The sequence below is a fragment of the Desmodus rotundus genome, chromosome 11 (assembly GCF_022682495.2).
Source record: "Desmodus rotundus isolate HL8 chromosome 11, HLdesRot8A.1, whole genome shotgun sequence".
NCBI lineage: Eukaryota > Metazoa > Chordata > Mammalia > Chiroptera > Phyllostomidae > Desmodus > Desmodus rotundus.
In genome coordinates this window covers 87,069,920-87,093,821 of record NC_071397.1, presented here as the reverse complement: position 1 = coordinate 87,093,821, position 23,902 = coordinate 87,069,920, and the positions used below count along the sequence as shown (strand labels likewise).

The following is a 23,902-nucleotide window of genomic DNA, read 5'->3' as shown; positions in this document are numbered from 1 at the left end:
AATCTTTAAAAGGAAAGAGTACGATTTCATTTATCATAATATCAAAAACAATAAAATCTTACAGATAAATTTAACAAAGGAAGAGGAAGGCTTATACACTAAAAACTATATTGTGGAAAGAAAGAAGATTTAACTGAATGGGAAAACACCCATATTCATGGGTTGAAAGACTTCTGTTAAGATGGCCATATTACTCACACTGGTCTGTAAGTTCAACACAATTCTTATCAAAGTCCTGGGCTGGCTTTTTTCACAGAGATTGAAAAACTGATTAGAAAATTCATATGGAAATGCAAGGAGACCAGAAGAGGCAAAAGAATCTTGGAAAAGAAGAACACTGTTAGAAGACTTAAATTTATTTTTCTGTTTCAAAACTTACTACCAAACTACAGTAGTCTAGACAGCGTGGCGTGTTGGCAGCTGTCTAGGTCAATGGGACGGAATTGAGAGTTCAGAAATGAACCCTAACATACAGGTATACGGTCAATTGATATTTGACAAAGGTGCCAACACAATTTAATAAAAAAAAAAAAGGAGCGTCTTTTCAGCAAATGGTGCTCGACAACTGGATATGCACCTGCGAAAGAATGAAACTGGAAACCTACATCACACCATACATAAAAATTAACTTAAAATATATCACAGACCTACGTATAAGAGTTAAAACTATTAAACTCTTAGGAGAAAACATAGCTGATATTGGTTAGGCAGTGGTTTCTTAGATATGACACCAAATATACATACAAAAGCAAAAAATGGATAAATTGGACACAATAAAAATTTTAATACTGAGTTGCAAACCATACTATCAACTAAGTACAAATACAACCCAGAGAATGGGAGAAAATATTTGCGAATCATATATCTGATAAAGGACGTGTGTCCATTATATAAAGCACTTTTATAACTAAATTATAGGAAGGCAAATTGCCTAACTAAAATCACCTCATTTGGGCAATTGCACTCTTAGATATATACCTGAGGAGGAAAGACAGGTTCACCAATCATCTGTATGTGAAGTTCAGAGCAGCATTATTCATAATAGCCAAAAAGTAGAAACCACCAAAATATTCATACTGAACTGATGAATGGATAAATAAAATATGGTATATACATACAAAAAATGCTATTTGTACATAAAAAGAAAGTACTGACATATGTTATAACATGGATGACCCTGGAAAACATCATGCTAAGTGAAAGAAGTCAGTCACAAAAGGCCATGTGTTGTATGAATATATGTGAACTGTTTAGAATAAGAAAATACACAGAGACAGAAAGCAAATTATTGGTTAATTAGAGGGTGGAGGTTGAGAACAATGGGAATAGGGAAGGATGGTTGCACAATGCTGTGAATATAGTAAAAAACAATAAATTGTACAATTTTAGTGGGTGAATTTTATGGTATGTTAATTATATGACAGTAAATCTATTTTAACAAATAGAAATAATGTGTCTAATTGCATATTTTCAGAAATAATTTTTAACGGTCTTTCTAGATCCCAGAGAAACAGATGCAGCCTTAAGCCGAAAGGTTCAAAAAAGCCTGAAATGGAGGGTGAAAAGCAAGCAAACCTGTAAACCTATAATTACAATTCTTACAAAAGCCCATATGCAATAATAACAAGTGTGAATTATTGGACTCTGTGATACAGATTCCTGAGACTCAAACACTTGCCCCACTAAGTGTTTAAGATGAGAATCATCTTCACCATTATAATCCGTGGCAGCTACTCTAGGCTTAAACAAGTACATGGCTGAGACCAAAGAGAACAGAAATCTTTATACCTTTTATAAAGCCACAGTTAAACTGCTAAGAAGGAGTGAACAAAATACTTGGAAGAGTAGAGGGCCTGACATTCTCAGAGAACACCAATGTGAATATAAAACTTAGACATGGCAATCAAATGTTCTTTGGTCCTTGGTGGTTTTATATTGTCATTTCGAATCAGATGACGGTACAACTTCAGGGAAATGGAGTTATAGTAATAGAGAATCCAAGTGGATATCATGAGAAAATTACTCCACTCTTCCAATACCAAAACTTGAGTCACGGCCACTACCATCCCTTACCCAACAAAACAAAAGCAAAACTGGAAACACCCTCTCCACTCATGATGTCTGTATTGGTCTCGTCAATCCATACAAAGTCTTAACCAAACGGGGCCCCACAATTCAAGTCAACTCATACCATGGGCTACTTCTCCGAAATATCTTTTATGGTGAAGAATAATTTTTTGTCTAAATTACTTTTATCCAAATAAACGGCACACTCTCTTGACATGACCAGTCATTTCATTAGGAAGTATAGCAATCTGGGTATTTTTTTCCTTACTGGGTAAGAGCTAGCACAGTCACATTTTAGGATCCCGTTCTGCTTCTTAGTCATCATTTATGGAATATTCCTTGGTTTTTGTAAACACAATATTCACTCTTCTAATAATAACTCCCCCTTAATACTTTGTGGCAATAGAACTAAATTCAGGATAGTACTTTATACTTGAGGTGCTGGAGTACTGATTTAAATCTCTGCTTTGCCAGTGCAGAAATTTAAAAAATATAACTCTTTCTTGAAATAATAGAAGTCACACTGCTTTAAAGACAAAGGAAACTAAGCTTGTGTGCATAAAGTAACTTTCTAAAATTAAGATCCAAATCCACACCCCCTCCCCCAAATCTCCAAAAAGCCATCAATATGAAGTCCCCCATGTTCTGGAGCACTGTACAACCTTGTCACTAACAGTAAGGGAAGGCGTGAGCTTTGGGGGGTTCTGGTTTCTCTCCTTTGCAGAGGGTTCATTCTTTTAGGGCATTAACATTAGCCACAGCAAAACTTACAATATTGCAGGAAGTGAGGCTGTGGAGTATAATAAACAAACCCATGTGGGCAGAGGTTGGGATGACAGAAGTCTGTCTTCTTGGAGAATTCCTGGAGCTGATTAAAAAACCCTTCATTGGTGCCCTGTCATTTCCTCTCAGTAAGATCCTGTTGATGTTTACACAATTTTAACAGTGTATCAAATTTCTCAAGGGGTAATGTAAATGGCCCCTTTGAGGTATTTTTAATTGTCAATGGAAAAATATCAAAACAGTACCCTTTAAATGTATTTCATTCACCAATCACAAGTAACGCCACCAAAAAGTTGTTTATCCCTACGCTCCTGGGCAAATGCCAGACATACCTTCCTTTCTTTTTCTTTTTTCATTTAATTAAGTGAAAAAAAGAAAACAGGGCATTATGAATCAGAAACGTTACACACGTTTCCATAAAACGAACTTTAGCGCTCAGTAAGAGTTCCTGAGATATATCCCCAAATTGTACAGCTTGTGGGTCTAACAAACAACATAAGAATCACTCGAAACAATCAATTTTTTTGTAGTTAGTTACTAAGTATTCAGCGTTCTGCCAGGGGAAGAGAAAGCACATCTACTCCAAAACAAAAACAAAAACAAAAACCCAAACCGTAAATCAGTTGAAAAGCTTGAAAGAATTCAGTTCTGGTCTGTTCAGAAGCCAAGCGTAAATACAGAAAAACCTGTTGGCAAGTTTATCTTACTAAGTTTCGCGTTTTAAAACCACAGTACTACGCAAATGGCGTTTCTCGTAAATTTCAGGCTCAGAAGTAATTCAGATAAAGACCGAAGAGAGGCATCCCGTGCAAAAAATGAAGCCTGTGCCTTTAAGGTAAAATCGGCTGGATCCCAAAAGGCATTCCACTTTTCCACGACAAAGAGTTCGGGGCAGCACTACCTCTCGGGTTTCTCCGAGGGACTCCGCGGGTTAGGGCAGAGCCGGACCAGTCGAGGAGCCCCCGACCGTCCCGAGCCCAGCGCCTCGGGAGCGCATCGCGTGCGCCCGGGACTCACCGCTGCTGGGCTGCGGAGACAGCGTGGAGACCGAGGTCTGGCCCATGTCTAGGGTCGCAGGGCCAGGTCCACCGATCACGGGCCTCTTTTGGTCCTTCGATCATGGGTCCGCTCACAGACAGATTTCCAAGCGCTCATTTCCAGGTCCCTGCGGAGCTGCCCGGGAGTCCCTCACCTCTCCCCTGCGCGGGTCTCACTGCCCTGCCGGCCGCAGCCGGCGAGGCGGATCCTGCCCAGCGGATGCCTGTCATTCCTCTATGCAGATTAGTCGGGGTCAGGGGTCACGGAGGAGGAGTGAGGGGGAGAGGGCCAGAGGGAGGGGAGCAGGGGGAAGTAGGGGACCAAGGAGTGGCTAGGGGAGAGGCCCAGGTTATGCGAGATCGGCACATCCCCCTCTCACCACGGTAGTAGATAGTTAAGGCGACTCCCTTTTAACTTAAAAGGTCCAATGTCAAATGATCCTTCAGCTCTGGAAGAAAGGGAATTACTTAGTCACGGTACTTAATTTAAGAAAATTTGTTTCTTTGAAGTTAACTTCCTTCCTAACACTGTGTTTGCAGTATTACAGCACTGTTAGATGTCTCTTTTTTTGTGCATTTGTTCTTATTTAAAAAATTATCCTCCTTTCAACAAATAGAATTAAAAAAAAAAAACAAAACATTGGTGACCTCGGTCAGGCTGCACAATAAACCTGAATGTTGGATGTGTGTGTGAGATCGATAAACACACTCTTCACTCTTTGCCACCTAAAGCCTAGGATGCTCACCTCTCCTCTATCACAAAAGAATCACGGTGAGGACTGGGAGACCCCATGGTAAGGGGTTTGAGATATACTGACACAATAGATGAAGACAACAACAACAACAACAACTTATTTTAAAAGATAGCATCGCCTAAACATTGAATTAAATTCTACTATAATGTCCTATTAAATCTCAGTCTTCTTCAAACTACGAGTATAGTCCTGGCTGGGTTGCTCAGTTGGTTGGGGTGTCCGCTGGTACATCAGCGTTTGCTGGGTGCTGGTTGGATCCCAGGCCGGGCATCTACAAGAGGCAGCACATTGATGTTTCTCTCTCTCTTCCTCTCTCTCTCTCTCTCTCTCTCTCTCTCTCTCTAAAGTCAATAAATATATCCTTGGATGAGGATTAAAAACGAAGAACCCCCAAATAAGAATATGAATACTCTTGGTATTTACAATTGATGACTAATTAGTATGATGAGTAATCTAGGCCATATATATATAAGGGTTGGCAGAAGTTGGTGTACAGTTGTGAGTGCTCAAAACACAGCTTATTCTTGTATCATTATTGATTCATTATTGTATTATTTTCTATACAAGCAACTATAAACCTACTTTTGCCCCACCCTCTATTACCTAGAGAGGTAGGGCACACTGTATAACACCTGACGTATCACCATAACCTACGGAAACGGGAAAAGAATGCTAGGTGCTCTAAAAAAATCCCTGAAACCTTGGGAATCCATACTTGTGAAAATACACTTCAAAAATAGCAAAGCATAGTATTTTCAGACAAAAGGCAACTAATAAATTTCAGCACCAACACACAGATGTTCATTACAGAAAATGATAAAACTATTCTAAGTAAAGAACAACATACAAGGTGGAAACTGGGATCCTTATAAAAACATGATAAAATTAAAAATCATTAAATATCTGGTTAAATGCAAAAGATTAGATGTATCTTTGTATCGCTTTATTTTTTTAAAGATATTTGCTTGTTTGTTTCATCATAATTGCCCTAATTTTTAACATCCAAAAAGCCCAGCCTCAATTGTGGGAAAGATCCCCCCCCAATAGTGTGATCAATTATCTACTTCCCTTTGCCTAATTCACTCTTGAGAAACCCTGATTTTCTGAAAATGAAATTGAGGATTAAGATGTGAGTTCTAATTAGGATATTGAAATTAACCCTAATTAAATTTCCTTAAAAGTGCAAAAATGTGTTTTGGGAACACATCCCAACTGGGGGGTTCACCAGTAAAAGTAAATAATTATAATGATTTTTCCATTTCTTTGCTTTAAGTTGTCTTAAAACAACAGCAAAAATCCCAGGTTAAGTGTTCTCTCAACCTAAATTGAAAGGAGGGAACTTGTCACTCTTTCTTCCATTGACAGAATCTAATTAAAAATGGAGATCATTGATTAGAGGAAATACATATTAAGTGTTGCACATTAAATATGTAAATGTAATGATTTTAAAAAATTGGCAAAAATTCAACTTCGAGATACAATATTTTTGCTCTCGATACTTCTTTTCCTTGAGAAACAGTAACATGTCTCTTTTATTTTCTTCTACAAGTTCTTATTTCACACATCAAAGTGGTACTACTCCATCGTTCTAGTTTTCAGTGTTCACTAAATCCATCTCTATTTACTTTATTCAAAACCTTTCATGATTTTCTAGTTAATATAATCTTAGCCTCATCTGGGATTCTTATAATCCCCTGATCAGGTTACGAACTTCTCTCTGAAACTTTTCCAGTTCCATTACATTATCCGTGAAGCATGTCAACCAAAGCTGCAGAAAGTGGGCACTGGGGTTCCTTTGGATGGTGGGACACTTACTTGATTTGATTTCCAGAGCTTCTGATGGGGCTTGGCACTGACGCAGCCCTTCTATCACAGCTAACAAATTATTCTAATGAACATAGAAAAAGTCTACAGAAACCACTAAATTTCATTTCTAAGTCATAACATACAGTTGAGAACTTAACACAGGTATTTAAATATAATTTCCCCCCAAACAGCCTTAATCTTTTCTTACTCTGCTATTATTCAACTAACTCACAGTCATGTAAGACTGGGTGTTACTCCTATGGGTCTATGGTTTAAATGCTGGGAATGCTTAAGGTCATCTGAAAAATATGGATAATTCTCTCTTACCTCTTTCCAAGGAATTTATAAAGGTGCTAAGTGAGATTAGTGCCAACATTTAACTCTGAGGAAGCCATCTATAATTCTTCAGCATTTATCTCATTGACCCTACTATTTGGACTATATTTCTAAACCAATCTCTTATCCAGTGATACCCTGACATTTAATCAGTTTTATTTGGACTAGGGGACAAGACTGATTTGTGATTTGTAGTGAACGCCAGTTTCCAAGACGTACATACTCCTCCAATGGCCAATTCAACAAGTGGTCCAGCAGCTTGCAAAATTTATGTCAGCTGGTTTGCAAAATTCCTGGACATAAAACAACTGGCTTGTATGAGCTGACTTCAGCATACCACTGCTCTCATCTCTGGTGATTCACTGCCACCCAATCATGCCAGGACTGAGTTTGAGGAATCATTTATGTTAGGCCTTCCTAAAAATGCACAGTGATGGCATCTACTGATTTTTCCACTAACAGTCTTTCTAACTATTTTTCAATCCTTGAAAAAACTTCTGTGATTTACTCATTTAATTCTGGTAAGAAATTAAGAGTGGATTAGTTAGAGCTTCCTCTTCCTGAAACTGGATTGTGTGTTAACAAAGAGGTATACTTATTCAGATTTTCAAGCATTCTACCCTAGTGCAGACTTCACTGGCTTGTATGATGTAGGGGTTATTAAACTCACCCAGCTGGGGTAACCAATGTTACACGTGCAATCCTAATGAATGGAAATCACTGTATCTACTAGATAAAAAGTTAAAAGCAGACATAAACCTCAACTTGGACGTCTCCTTGTGGAAAACTTTCCTACTAGGTCAAAGTGAAAATGGCAGATCTATACTCTAGTGGCTAGAGAAGATGGTTTACAGTTACTACTGTCCCCACACTAAATCCTGTCACTTAGGTCACTGCCAGCCTGTCTAGGGGGGCAGCCTAGGCTTGGAGTGGGAGAAAGAGTGAGTGCTTTATCCCTAAGAGCGCGAATGCCATGAACACACATCCTGGGCGCTGGCTCTGCCTGGATGCTGCCAGCTGTGCTAGGACCATTCTGAGACCCCAGCATTTGGAGGAAAGAAAGGCTAGGAAGGGTCTCAGGAGATGACAGGGTTGATCACAGCGGTGGTGGCTGTGGAAGCCACAGGGGCAGGTGGTGGCTGTGTATGAGTAGGTGAAGATTCTCTTACTTGGCACCCGTACTCTTGAACTTAGCCGTGGAGAGCCAGCGAATTACTGACATTTCCGTGAATAATGGAAATTATAGTCTCAGAAAGCCCTATCCTAGTGGGAAGGAGATGAAACTTAGTAATTAAAACTTAGAAATTGACCAAGTAGGATTTTTAAAAATGTTTGTTTTTCAGATACAACTGTCAGACAAAACAACAAAAATTCACAGATTATTTAGAGCATCATTTTAGCTAATTACTTTCTTTCCACTTATTATTATCAGATTTATTAAAAAGCAGAAAACTATCTTTTCTCCCTTCTTCTGATGGAGGTGCTAGAGGGTAATTTGTAAACTTCTTATTTTAACACAAGAGGTTCTAATAATTAGGTAAAAGAATATATAACTCAGAAACTAAAAACTGATGTGCAAAACATTTTAAACATTAAGGTGGGTTTTTTATTAGAATATCCACTGTTTTTTTTTAAACTTTGAATTACCACAAAATTTGGATACATTTTGTAAAAGACCGGTTACTTTCAAAAATATAACTACTAAAAAGCAAAGATTTACTGTATCTTATAATTTCACTTGAAATCCTGTATATGTAGCTAGCGTTTAGTTTTAAAAAATTATTACTCTGTAGCAATTGCAACCAAATGTTTCCTATGCCGTTTATTTTGACAATTCTGAGAGATTTCAGTTTTAACATGGTGATATAAACAGATCAAGGAGAACTTGGATTAAGGAAAAAATGAGATCTTTGGGCATTTTAGTTATATTTTGCATCAGTAGGAGAGAAAACCACATTCCACAAGTATTAGAACAGGAAGCAAACCTGTAAGGCAGGCTTTTCTTTCCTATTGTTCTCATATTTTTATATGATTTATTTCCTACGTTTTCCTTCTGCCGCTCGCTCAAGCTAAAAGGATTAACAAAACACCCAGGTCCTGCCTTTGTGCAGAGGGTGTGCTGTGTCTCACGTGTGCTTACTTACTGATTGAGCTGGGAAGTTGGAAGATTTACTCTGGCAAATAAAGACCTCAGGTGGTGGAGCCGGAATTTCCTTTCCCCAAAACTTTCCCCTACCCCAGGAAAAAAAAAGCACGCAATTTGCTGCACATCATCTCATAAGAAAAGGAAATTACTCATTCACTGTACATAAAACCCTCATCATGGCTATAAAATTAATAATCTTTAATTTATTGACCAAAAATCTACAGAGAACAGTCCTTACAGACCTCCTTAATAGTTACTGTCCAGTTTACAGAAAATAATTGCTTTAAATAAGATCCAAATCACTGCTTCATTAACTATTGCATCCTTCCCTAGAATATAACGAGGTGTAGGATACATGGTGGACACTGAATCACATGTGTGGTAAACGAGAGAATATGCACTCAGGTTATCTTCTCAATTATAGCAACTTGAAGTATGGGTGGGAAGAAACGTCTGTTAGGAGTATACGTATGATTGTGGTAATAGTATGTGGACTCCACTGCAAGACAATATCAAGTCTGGCAGTGACTGTACGTTTCCTTTTCCATGCCAGTTTATTAACAACCATCTGGACGTTCAACCAGGATTCACAGAGGACCTCTCACGGGGACCAGCACCTCTGGTGCGGGACGTGAAGTGAGGTACAGACCCGCCCCTGGTGGGATTTGTAGTATATCCAGGGTGGGGCAAAAGTAGGTTTACAGTCGTTCATAGGGAGAATACCTCAATAATTAATAAATAACACTACAAGAATAAATTGTGTTGCATGTACTTACAACTCTAAACCTACTTTTGCTCCTCCCTGTACAGCAGTTAAGCCTTGTTTGTGGAGGATACGTTCCAAGATCCCCGCCGTGGGTTCCTCAAACTGTAGATAGTACCAAGCCCTAAGTGTACTGTATTTTTCCTATATATACAAACCTATAATAAAGTTTAAGGGATAAATTAGGTCCAGTAAGAGGTTAACAACAACAATAATAAAATAGAACAATTATAACAATATACTATTAAAAAAGTTATGTGAATGGCTTTGGGGTCATTATTAAGTAAAATAAGGGTTACCTGAATATAAGTACCTGAATATAAGTACCTGGCCTGTGCCCCAGTCAATCTGATAAGCAAGAGGGCTACTCTGTGATTAACAGGCAGGGAGAGCACACAGCCTGGACATGCTGGACAAAGGGATGATTCATATCCTGGACAGGAAGGAGCAGACAACTCGAGATTTCGTCACGCTACCAGAATGGCAGTAATGTAAAATTTATGAATAGCTTATTTTTGGAATTTTCCATGTAATATGTTCAGACCACAGTTGACCATGGGTAAGTAGCATTACGGAAAGAAAACCCACCAATGAGTGGGTACTGCGCAGGGTGAAGGGTGGGTGTTGTGGCTGACAAGTAAATGATCACAGTATGAGTCCTGGCAGAGGTTTGTCCCACCGGGAGTTAAGAATGAACAGCAGGCTTATAGAGGGAAGGTTCTGAACTTCATTGATTGCTAAATCCAAATCTTTCCAATACAGAGTCAACTATTCTTTCCGAAGATGCCTCAAGACCATAAAGTACTTCTTAGACCAAAGAAAGATTAAATTCTGACAATGCTATTGGTATTAACTGTATATTTATTGCTTACAGCTTTTTGACAAATAATTTAAAAAACCCTAACATCTACCCATTCCAAGGAAACAGTTCAATGAACTTGGGTAAGTGCATAATACAACCACGGCCACAATGAAGTTTTAGAACACTTTGAGGACACTAAAGACTTCCATCATGTCCTTCTGTGCTTAGTCCCTGCCCCACTCCCCTGGCACCAGGCAGCCACTGGCCTGCTTTCCATCCCTAATGGTTTGACTTTCCTGAAATTTCATATAAATGGAGTAACACCATGTGCCGTTTTTTATATTTGGCTTCTTTCACTTACTGTTTTAATACTTATCCATGTTGTATGTATCAGTATTTTGTTCCTTCTTGTTCTGAGTAGTGTTCCATCACACAGCTATTCCTGGAGTCTGTATACCCATTTACCAGTTTATGGGCACTTGGGTGATAACTGTATTTCACTGCATTCCTATTCTGTGAAAAACATAAGGTCTATATTCTATATGCATGATAGTTCTATGTAAACAGGAATTGATTATTGGGTCATCATTCAACTAACAAACATCTAATATGCACATCCTTTGTACCAAGCTCAGTTCCAGGTGCTTGAGATATAGAATTAAACAAAAAGTAAAAATACTTAAACTCATAGAACTTACATTTCAATGAGAAAACAGAAAATAGGAAATTAATATAACACATCAGTAACCTTTATGGCGTTTGAGAAGATGAAAAGTGCTTGGAGTAAACAGGGAAGGGGAAATAAGACTGGACTGGTGTGTGATGGTCAGAGCAGTCGTCGCTGGGAAGGCGATATGGGAGCACAAGCTGGAAGGAGGTGACAGAGTTAGCCATGTGGCTATTTGGGGGGAAAGCATTCCCAGCAGAAAGACCAGTGAGCATAAAGATACGGGCATGCGTATGTGGTTTGCGCAGAGTATGGGAAGGGGAGCTGGGAAGGGGATTACAAACCATGCAGGTCTCTATAGTTGACCATAAGGACTTCGGCTTTACTACAAGTGAGATGGGGAAGCAATGACAGTTTTAAACAAAGGAATGACATGATCTGGGTTATATTTTAAGATCCTTATAGCTTCTGAGTGGAGGATAGAGACAAAGTTAGGAGCAGCAAGACCAGGAGAGAGGGCAGGAGTAATCCAGGCTAGGGATGACAGTGGCTTAGGCCACAGGGGCAGCAGTGGTACTGGTAAAATTCTGGGTACATTCTAAAGTACAGCCAAGTTTCTTCATAGGTTGAATGTGGGCATGGAAGAAAAGAGGTGACTTCAAAATTTGATTTGAGCAATCAGAAGGATGGAGTTGCCATCAATTAAAATGGGCACAATAGTGAATAGAGTGGGTCAAAATGAGGAGTTTAATTTTGAGATGTTCAGTAGACATCCAAGTGGAGAATGAAACAATCCTATGTGCCACAAGAGGAAAAAAAAATCAATCTCTACCTAGGCAACCCTAGTGCAACTGAGCATCAAGAATATGGAGAAAGTCAAAAAGTAGTAAGTAGAAAAGACAGAGGAATCACAATAAATCCAAGAAAACAATAGACATTTAAAAAATGATTTTATTTATTTATTTTTAGAGGGGGGCAAGGGAGGGAGAAAGAGAAGGAAAGAAACATCAACATATCTTGGTTGCCTTTTGCACGCCCCCAACTGGGAACCTGGCCACAATCTAGCCTCGTGCCCTGACTGGGAATCAAACCGGTGCCCTTTTGGTTCATGGGCCGGCACTCAATCCACTGAACCACACCAGCCAGGGAGAAAAAACAGACTTCTGTTTTGGGGGTGTTATGGAGAAATAGCTGTCAACTTAGAATTCCACACCCAGAGAAACAATCATTCACTAAAATAAAATAATCACTCTTAAAAGAGATTGATCACTAAAGGAACTACAGACTGTTCTTCAGCTAGAAAGAAAAGAAGCCCTGATCAAGGGTGGGATGCAAGATATAACAGCAAGCATAGAAGTGGGTAGCATGAGGTAAATTTAATAAACTCTTGGCTATGTAATATGGAAAAGTAGTCAGTGAATTTTTAGCATAGGTTAAGGTCTTGATTTTGACCAGAAGGAGGTTAGACAAACTAAAAAGTTTTGACTTTGTTATAAAAATGTATTGTCTCAAATAATAAGAAAAAGAGTAATACGTTTCCAAATCAGTAATTAAAAGAAAGGGTATATAAAAAGTCTCACAAATTCAAATAATGAGAAAATAACATGAGAGCGAACATTGAAAAAGAACATGGTAAAAAGATGGCACAAATTAAGATGACGGATATAAGTCCAAACAATGAATGCATAAACTACGTGAGGAATATTCTTATCTAATGACAGATGCTGAAAGATTGGAAGGAGCAGAAGTACAACACATCTCTCTATCTGCCAGTTTTAGGAGATGCAACTGAAACAGCAAAAGCTAGAAATAAAAGTATTAAAAAATGCATACCAAGTAAATGCTTACCAAAGGAAAATTAGTTTACCAATATCAATAAAAGATTAATTAAAGTTGAAGTCAAGCCCTGTCTGGTGTAGCTCAGTGGATTGAGCGCAGCCTGCAAACCAAATGGTCGCTGGTTTGATTCCCTGTCTGGGCACATGCTTGGGTGGCAGGCCAGGTCCCCAGTAGGGGGCACACAAGAGGCAACCACACAACGATGTTTCTCTCCCTTTCTATCTCCCTCCCTTCCCCTCTCTCTAAAAATGAAATAAATAAAATCTTTTAAAAAAAGAAAAAAAAGTTTAAGTCAAAATAATAAATAGCATAGAGGTCTTATTATATAATGATAAAAAGAATAATCTAACAAGAAGATAGATTAAAAATTAACAACTAGTATGCTTTGCATTAGAACCTTGAAATACAAAAAGCAGAAACTAACAGAATTATAAGGATAAATTGACAAAGCCATAATATATGGAGAGATTTTAACAAATCAAAAAGTAATAAGACCAAAAAGACAAAACATTTTTAAGGTTATGGATTTGAACAATCCAACTGATAAGCTCTTTGGAATAGATATATGTAGAGACCTGTATTCCTGAAATAGTAACTATATCCCGAGTAAATACTGAGCAATAATAGAAATCTCAACAAATTTTAAAGAATTCATATAATACAAACCACTCCGGTCTGGGCATATACAAGAATCAACCAATGAATGCGTAACAAAGTGGAACGACAAATCAGTGTTTCTTTTTCTCTCTCTAAGAATCCATAAATGAGAAAAATTATAAAAGATTTATTCAGGAGAAATAATATACTCACAGAAATAAATGGGTAAGTATTAAACTGATGGAGCTAAAAAAGAAAAGAAAAAAGGAAAAGAAGACTAGAACAAGTAACTGAAATGTAGCCGAAGAAAATTTAAGATGAAGAACAGAACCACGTGGTAAGTTATAAGAACTGAAACATCACTAATGGAAGGCAAATTTTAAAGTTATTATTTTGCATTCAGGGAAAATACAGATGCATTTTCAGTGTTATTTAAATGACTTCTACTATTGAATTGCTTAGCATTCTATAACTAAAAACAGATGAAAACCTCCTATCCACTGCTTATTTTGGTTTCCTTTAGAGTAAATACCTCTCTGTAATATTTTTATTTGTAACACAATAGCATCCTTAAAACTTCAAATGATATCTTAAGGGAATCACAAACAAAAGTAGTAGTTCCTCATATTTAACAAGCTTAACTTCAACTGTTCTTTACTTTTATGCTTCTAGTATTTTTAAAACAGAAAAAAAAAGGAAGCAGTAAGGTTTGTTCCTAAAAAACATAGTTTTATTAGGACTCAGATCTGAATTTAAGACATGCGGCCAAGTAAAACAACCCTCTAGAGAAAGTTGAGCATATTGAAGAGACCTTATAATACAAAATGAATTTCAGTAACTACCAGTCACTTCTTAATTAAGGAAAGTTGACACATTCTCCAAATGGGTGAAAATGATGGGAGCCAATAAGAGCGGTGAGGCACCCTGCAGGTGTTCAGACTTAATCTTTCATCAAAACGAGATTTATTCAGGGAGAAATCACACAGTTAAGAAGTAGATACACAGTGAGCTTGGAATATTGCCACTTTAAACCTGCATACCCCTCTCCAAGCATCAAGAAGCTTTTTTACTGAAGGGTTTTCATTCCCCAACTTCTCTAAGCAGAGAGCTTTCAATTATGAGAGGGCACAAGGGAAATTTCTGCAAGTCACGGAGGGGCCCACTATAGAAGCAGCAGCAACCTGTATCTGAAATATTTATGGTTATACTTTATTTATTCATTTAGCAGGGGGAAATGCTGTGGATTTTGCTTTGCTATAAAATATTCCAAGAGCCACGTATAATCCCAAAGATTTCACCGTTTCTTCAGATGATTTGATTTCTTCTTTATAGGTTTGCATAGAGTATTGTTTTGTGAACCAGTAACACAGTGATTTGTTTCTGTGAACCGGTGCTGAAAACAATATTCAGCTGCATTTATTAATAAAACAGTCAACATTAATATACATTTCCCACTTGAGCCTATGATTTTAGGGTGATAATTTGTGCTTTGTTTCAAAGTTAAGTGTTACCCTATTTTACCTAGAGTTTTTCATCTAACGCAGAAGCACTACGGATATTTAGGTGTATTCCATGATTTATGTCAACATAGAAACACCTTGTACTTTACCCTGAAAATTGAAATTACCATCTGAAGAGTGAGACTTTCTCTCCCAGGGGCCAACACTGCAGTTACTGAAAACTCAAGGCATATTTTTTCCCATCTTCTATCTAGGTTTCCCCTAATGCCTTTGTTCTCAGATCTCTGCCCACCTCCCTCTTTTAGGAACATCTAGCGGACTCATCCTTCCTCAGGTTTCATTTTTTTATGTCTACTTGGGTTGACTGATTCTCAATATCCAGCCTCTGATTTTCCTATATTTTATGTTTTGAAAGACACATTGGCTGAGATGTCAAATTTTCTGGGACCCAAATATGTGTATTTCCACAGCAACCTCCACCATGGAATTTATCCCAAGGGTGTCTCCTCAAATGTCTCCTGCACTGGACCGAATGTCCTTTGGAGGCCGTGTCCTGTTTACCAATCTAAGACCAGCACAGTGTCAGCACATGGGTAAGCACTCTGTGGGCTTGTATTTTATATATGAGTGAATGAATGAATGAATCTGATCCATATCAATGAACTGTGTAGATCTGTGGGTGCCAGGGGAAATAGGAAAAGGAAAGTGAGGAATCAGTAAAAGTACTGTGGGGTTCACTGTCTGGCCCAGCAGTAAGAAGTAGTGTCAACACACCACCACTTACTGATCAGTACTTATGGTTTTTTTGGGGGGGGGTTGATTCAGTAATGGAGAATACATAGAATCTGAATATTGCCATCACCTACTGAATACATACATTTACATTTTCAATACCCCCCATTAAAGCTTTGTTCAGTTACTCCACACCTTGTTAAAAACTGATTTGGTTAAAATAGAACAGTGCTAAAGCTAAATGGGGATGTTCATTAATGCACAAATCAGGGCATACAGGTTAACAAACCAGAGGGAGAGTTCTAGTTCACTGTTTTTGCAGGGAGGAAACGTTTGACTAAGGTAATACAGGAAGTGTTTCAGAACATTGGGGGCGGGGTGGACAGACGCTAAGGTGCTCTCTGGTACTCGCACATTGTGTAAGTCTCTTCCCTTGCAGGTGGGCAGGACCTGACTTTCTTCTAACCAACAGACTATAGCAAAAGCATGTGTAATTATATGCATGTGCTTACATTACGTAAAATAGGATCATTTGTTTTGCTAGGAGACACTGTTTTGGTGCTTTGAAGCAGCAAATTGCCATGTTATAAGCTGCCATGTAGAGGTGGCCTTCGGGCAGGGAGCCTCTGCTCACAACCAGCAAGAAAGTGAGGCCTGTGGTCTGGCATTGTGCTAGGAATGGGATGCTGCCAGCAGCGCATGAGCCTGCAGGCATGTGCTTCCCCAGGCAAGCTGTAGATGAGCCCATGGCCCTGGCTGACACCTGAGTTGCTGCCTTGTGACATCCTGAGACTCTAAGCAGAGGACCTCATCAGGCTTCTGACACACAAAAACTGAGAGCTAATATGTTGTTTCAAGCTGGTAAGTGCTGGGTAATATTGTTATGCAGCAATACATAACTAATACATGTGGGAATACGGATTATTTAAAGGGAAGTACGGTACACGAGAAGGTTAATTGGAATTGAGGGAGAGGTATAGCATGCAATGGGAAGGAAAGACCTTAGCAGCTGAGGAGAAAGCCAGATGGGTAAGTCTACACTTTTCCCTTTTGTGACATCAAAGAGAGGCAGAGCCAGAAAAATAGACTATAGACAACAGTTGAGAAGAAATGTAGTTTGTATGTCAAAATGTATGGCTTTTATGAACCTATATCATTCTTCATTCAAAAATATTATACTGGACAGATGAACTGTCCACCCCACCCAGCATATCTGAATTACAGAAGGAATTCTTAGGAAGTCACTTAAATAGTTGAGAGCCCACAGTGCAAGGCTAAGATCCAAGGACTGTGACTGTGACCCATCCTCAACCCTCACACAATGGTCTGGGCCTATGTCCGCAACTCTTAGCCAGTGTGGGTGCCTTCTGTGTGTATCATGTCTACAAGTACAGTAATATAGTATAATGTATGGATATATTGTATCATTCCATCCAGTTACTATACCAAATTTTTAAAAACATGGACTGAAAGCACAAGAAGAGTGAAACTATTCTCTATCTATCTATTTCCTATTTCACCTCCTATCTCATCCCCTTCTAGTGGAATGCAAGCTCCATGAGAAAAAACGTATTTTTTGTTCCATACCTTATCCCCTTGCACGTTCGTGGCAATCAGTAAATTCTTGTTGAATTAATGAAGCGGCTCCACCTTTCCCCATCATTTCCTCATTTGTCAGATGGGGGTGATAATTATAGTATCCACCTAAATTAACTGTATGGATGAACTGATGTGACACATGTGACACGATTAGTACATAGGCCTGCATGCAGGAACTGATCGGCACTATTAAAGCACATTATTGAAATGTACTTTACTGAAGTGATCTGTTAGGAAAAAGAACCTGAGCACCATAACTCATTTCCAAGTACAGAAGAAACTTACCCTTAAGGGGGTTCAATTTCAGGTTAGGTTCACACTTAAGTTGAACCTAAACTTCAAGAATTCAAACTGATTTTGAAAGAAGTTTGGATATGGCAATATACCTCCAAAATGACAAAGGATTTAAAGTCAACAGGTTAAATGTGATTTTTGCTATAAAAATGTACATGACATTGTGCTTCTTTAATATTGTAAACTCAGAACCAGTCTAGTCCAAACTCTAACCCAAGCAGAAACCCCTTCTGACATTCCAATCCAAGTGGCTGGGAAAATTTTCAAATCTTTTCTATAATTAAAAAGACTAGACAGCAAGTTGGGGAGAACTATATGTTGGGGAGAACATATAGCACCTTGGACTTTCCATTCATTCTTGGTGCAAGTGTAAAATGGTAACTTGGAACTTAGAGATTTGGTCTGGCAGTTTCTATTAAGTTAAATATACACCTATCCGATGACTCAGAAATTCTACTTTTAGGCATTTATCTGAGAGAAATGAAAACATATATCCATAAAAAAAAAAACAATTTAAGAATGTTCCTAGCAGGTTTATTCATAACGGCCAAATAGCCATCAACAGGAAAGTTGATAATATATATATAGTCTTACACTCAACAGTGGAACTAAGCAATGAAACTCCATGACGTGCTGCCCGAACCTTCTCAGAAGTTTAGGACTTACTCCCATTCTGCTGGGGCGTTGCTGGAAGTCAGCCCTCAGCAGTCAGGGCAGGGAGATTTCCTTGGCTGAAACAAACATCATTCCCCAAAGCATCCCCATCCAAGGCCTGATCAATAGCAGGGGGCAGAACTTGCCACGACTGGAGACGACTCTGATGGACCATCCAGCTCCAGCGCTCCCACTGGTGGAGAGAATTCTAGCACTGAATGTCCCATGCACAGATGGCCGCTGTCACAGAGAGCACCCCCTGGGAACCGCTGAGGCTGGAGTTGGGCTTCACAGCTCCGCTCTTCCCTCTGCTCAACACTGCTTCTTTCGCCTCCCTTCCAAAGCTCTAGATCCCAAGGGGCCTCCTCAGTAAATGCCCTGCATGCTACTCTTTGTCTCTTTCCAGGGAATCCAACCTGTGTGAAACTACTGATAAGCCCAACAAAACGGAAGACCCTCCAAACCATTTTACTGACTGAAAGAAACTAGACACAAAAGAGTATATAGTGTATGATTCCACTGATAGAGTTCCAGGACTAGACAAACTAATGGAGGGTGGAATAAGCCAGAACAGAGCTGGCCTGTCGGTGGGGACTGACTGGGAGGGTCCACGAGGAAATTTCTGTGAGGATGTGACTATTCTATATCTTGGGTCGAATGGGTGTACACAATTGTCAAAACTCATGGAATGGTTCTCTTAAATTGTGCACTTCACTGTATGTAAATCATGCTCCAATCACAAAAATGTAAAAAATTAAAAGATATCCACTTCAAACTTGGTTCAAATTAAAATTATGGTCATTTAACATTCAAAATATTTAATATTTCACTATGGTCAATCAAGTCTCTGCTCGTGTGGAATCTGCCAGTTAGTTTTTTGAGCCCAAGTTTGGAAATTAACATGTCTGTTGCACATTTTTTTGTGGACTGGAAAACTGATAGACATGTTTTTATTCCATTTGAAATGCTTCACTAATCAGTTACTGCTACAGAGGCCTGTGAAAAATCATGAAGTTGCATCTATTATGACATTTATTCATTAATCAAAACTTGGGTATAATATTCATTTAAGCACAGATTCATCTGCCTAGATACTCCTTTTAGTATTGATCATTAAGAGAATTCTAGATAGGATTATGAAATCATAAACCATAGAGTTTTGGACCTGGGAAAGACTTGTGACCCCTTAGGCTGCAGACGAGGAAGCTTAGGCTCATAGCAGGTAACTGAGTTGTCAAGGTCAGTTACCTGGCCTGGGTGGGAGTAGATTGACACCCCAGCACACATCCCACTGGGCAACCCAGCCATGTTCTCTGTGCCTGGACTCCTCCGAGGTTGGCTTGGAGAAGGAAACCAAAGAATGCATTTTATCCTGTGATTTCCTCTTCTCTCCACCAATTTTTAAAAAACTTATTGACACTTTGGAGACAGAGAGAGAGAGAGAGAGATTTGTTGTTCCATTTATTTATGCATTCGTTGATTTATTCTTGTGTGTGCCCTGACCAGGGATAGAACTCACAACTTTGGCATATCTGGACGATGTTCTAAGCAACTGAGCTACCTGGCCGGTGCCCCTCAACCAACATTTGTTTAAAATGCTTACCTTGTAATCAGCTTAGAATAAGAAGTTCAGTTAGGGCAATAGTGAGCTCTTCTTTGATCTTGATAAAGATCTAATTTTTGCCATAAATGTGGAGAAAACAGCAGATCTGCCACCTTCCCTTTTTTCTACCGCTCATACAACAACAGGTTGGAAAGAGTTTGGTGAAAAGTAAACTATATTTGATGCTCAGTAAACAGCTTTGGCCAAGAAATTGAGGACATTTTATTAAAATTCTAAAGAGCTTCCACCTCTATTGAGAGATAACAGCTAGTATGTGGTAAGAGGTGTAAATTTAAGAACAAAGTCTGAAAGATGAACAAAAAGGAAAACATAAATGTAAACTCTCTAGGGCAATCATCTCTTTCTCCTTAGATTTCCCTCATAAATTCTGTGGTTTCCACACAATATGTTGTAAATCTTTTTTTTCCCCCTCCAAATATTTTCTTTCTAAGAGACACCTGGGAAAGCAGATGAAGGCCAAGAGAAGAGAATGAAAAATACAGAGAAAGCCTACAATTAATGGCATACTCTATCCTCTCTACTCATCCATTTTCTCATGGGTGTTTTATTATAACATCTTAATTGAGATATATTCCCATAGCATGCAATTCACCCATTGAAAGTATACAATTGAGTGTTTTTAGTTTATTCACAGAATTGTATGACCATCACCACAATCAATTTTAGAATATTTTCATCACCCCAACAAGAAACCTTGTACCCATTAGTATTATCCCTCATTTTCCTACAATCCCTCCAGCCTCAGGCAGCCACTAAGGTACTTTCTGTCTCTAGGGATTTGTCTGTTCTGAACACTTCATATCAATGGAATCATACAACATGTGGCCTTCTTTCACTTAGCACAATGATTTCCAAGGCCATCCATGTTACAGCATGTATCAGTACTTCATTTATTTTTATTGAAAAGTAATAGTCCATGTACATACAGACTAAATTTACTCTGTCTGTTCATCAGCTTGATGGGCATTTGGGTTGTTTCTACCGTTTGGTTATCACGAATAATGCTGCTATGAAATTCACAGATGAGTTTTGGTTGACCATATGTTTTCATTTCTCTCGTGTATATAAGTAGGAGTGGAATTGCTGGTCGTATGGCAACTCTAAGATTAATTGTTTGAGGAACGGCCAGACTGTTTTCTAAAGTGCCTGTACCGCCAGTAGAGTATGAGGGTCCCAATATCTTTACATCCTTGTCAACACTAGTTATTATGTCTCTCTGATTATAGCCATTCTAGTGGGGATGAAGTGGTATCTTACTGTGGTTTTAAATACATTTTTCTGATGGCTAAGAATATTGAGTATCTTTTTATTTGTTCATTGGCAATTTGTGTATCTTCTTTGGAGAAAGGTCTATTCAGATTCTGTGTTCATTTTTTACTTGGGGTGTTTGTCTTTATATTATTGCATTTTGATAATTCTTTATGTATTCTGCATCCAGGGCCCTTGTCAGATGGATGACTTACAAAACTTTCTCTCATTCTCTGGGATGTCTTTTCATTTTCTCTACAGCATCCTTTGAGACACAAAAGTTATTAGTTTGATCATGTCCAGATTATCTATTTTTTCTTTTGTTCCATGTGCTTCTGGTGTCATAGTTAAGAAACTGTTGCCTATTCTAAGATCATGAAGATTTACCCCTATATTTTCTTCAAAGAAATAAAGCTTAGCTAGCTTTATTTCTTAGAGGAAATAAGTAGTGTTACAGCTTTAGCTTTAGCTCTTAAACTCAGATTTTTGTTTAACTTTGAGTTAATATTTTGCATATGGTGTGAGGTAGGGTTCTCACTTCATTCTTTTGCATGTGGAGGTACTGTTACCCCAGCACATTTTGCTGAAAAGAAGGTTATTTCCCCTCATTCAGTTGTCATGGCAACTGATTTGTCCTTGAAAAATCAAATTTCCATAAATGCGAGGATTTATTTCTGGACTTTCAACAGTCTTCCATTTGTTCCATATATAAACTACTTCTGAAAAATAAATTTGGCACATGGAAGGCTACATTAATTCTTTCAGGTCATTAGTAAACTATGATCTCAAAGTATTATAAAAAACAGCTTGGAGATTATACCTTCACCAACTCTACAGAAGGTAAGGGGTTTGGCAATAGCAGTGCGGAAGCATCCCATTGTCTCACTTCAAGCAAGAAGGTGAAGTTCATGGTCAGGAGCTAAAGCAGCCTTTATTGCAGGAGGGTGGAAAGACCAACTCCCTTTGAACAGCTTTATCAAAATCCAAGGAGAAACCTTAAAGCAACCTGAGTTTCTGAACATGAATTAGCTTCCCGATAGGTCCTATGACGCGCCCTGCCTCCAAAGGACCAAAGTGTAATGACAGGGGCACCGCTGAGGCAGCTGGGTCCAGAGGCATCAGGACAAATGCTGCTACAGTGAGACAACAATCATACCCTGTGCAACCAAGAGAGCCTCTTCTGCTTTGGGAAAACTGCCAATCACAACTTTTAAGGGAGAAGGAGACTGCTGCTGTGAACACCTGGTGCTTTTCTATTGTCTGCCAGGAGCTTCCGGCCAAAATCTTGCTGGAAATAGCACGGATGTTCCTGAGATGGGGCTGGGTGCTGTTCCTGCCCAGGGCTCATGAATTACCTACCCGCTTAGACTGTCTGCTGAAAAGCAATGGAATTTCACAGTGCCATGAAAATATTGTAATACCCACACACTCACATTCACACTCAGTCTACCAGAGTAGACAAACAGTCCGGGTGTGACAGCCCGGGCTTAGCTCCAGGTGGGCGTTCAGCCTTATTTTAGCCCCTGGGTATGAACGTCACTGTTTCTTGTAAAACCACCCTTGGCTCTGCTTACCTCACAATAAACTTTCTGTTTATACTGGAGTTGGGAAGGCTGCTCACCTTTATCAATAGGAATTAGCAGCCCTCTTGGGTTCCCGAAACTCTGAGCTTTGTAATAAGAACTGAAAACTGACCCAGCTTAGAGGGAATCTCTCTGATGGGGGAACAAAAGCAATGTGCATATGTGTGCTCACAGTACTGACAGGTAAATCACATGTCCCCAGAGAAAGCCATGGCTGGAGTCACCGTGAAGAGATTTTCATCTGAGAAATGCGGGCGCAAATGCCCTCGGGCCAGACTAACCAGCAGATATGGCAAAGAGGCAGGCAGTCCAGTACCTGCATTTGGCTCCAGGCTGCTGCCTGATGCAGTTAGGGAAAGGGTCTTTTCCTTGTTAGACTTTTATTTAAAATTTATTAAATTTAATTTATTCGGGATTTTACATTTAACCACCAAAGATCTCAACAAACTCATCTGTGCTGAGTAAGTACATTTCAAGATGTGAGCCTCTCAGGTAGTGGCTTTCAGTCCTTTTTGGCCAAACATCCTGAGGGTCCCCAGCACGTGTGCACGTGCACACACACGCTCACACACACAGCACTTTAGGTATCAGTGAGAATTGACAAAGTCTATTGACACTTTAAAGCCAAGGTAACAACCTCATTCTTGCACTTCTTAAATGTTTTCCGACTCGGGCCCACTTCACACTCTCCTTACCCCTCATGCTCGTTGGGTGTGAAGGTTGCTGTTTACAAACAACACACATGCAAAAGGAAAGGAAAAAAGGAAGGAAAAGCTGTTGACTTTGGGTGGTGGCTGGTTGAGCATGAGCCATCCAAAGTCAACAACTCAGAAGCCACAAGGGGAGACAAGATCTAGTAGGCTTTATTTAGCCGCAGAAGCTCACACGTGCACGCACGCACAAGCACGCACACCGGTGCTGGGCCGGAGGGCATGATCCCCAGTCGGCCTACCTGGGGCATACAGGAGCTGGACGGCAGCATCCTCCACGGTGCTGGCCAGCATGCCACATTAGGATGCTAGTTCTTCTGGGCACTTAGCAACTCCACTGGCTCTTCACTCCTTCCCACCTCAGCTCAGTTTTGGTGAGTGACTTCGGACTTCATGGCCC

The 23,902-nt window shown here is 39.3% G+C and overlaps 1 protein-coding gene across 5 annotated transcripts in view; it reads right to left on the bottom strand.

Moving 5' to 3' along the window:
• PHACTR2 (phosphatase and actin regulator 2) overlaps positions 1–23,902 on the bottom strand; it is a 218,507-nt gene that overhangs the window by 100,198 nt on the left and 94,407 nt on the right. The window contains exon 1 of one of the 5 annotated variants that reach the window (XM_024551932.3): positions 3,868–4,108. The exons of the other annotated variants lie outside the window; for them this stretch is intronic. Within the exon in view, the coding sequence (XP_024407700.2) occupies positions 3,868–3,913 (46 nt within the window). The 5' untranslated portion in view covers positions 3,914–4,108. Of the gene's footprint in view, positions 1–3,867; positions 4,109–23,902 lie in introns of those variants that run through there. 5 annotated transcript variants of the gene reach the window in all.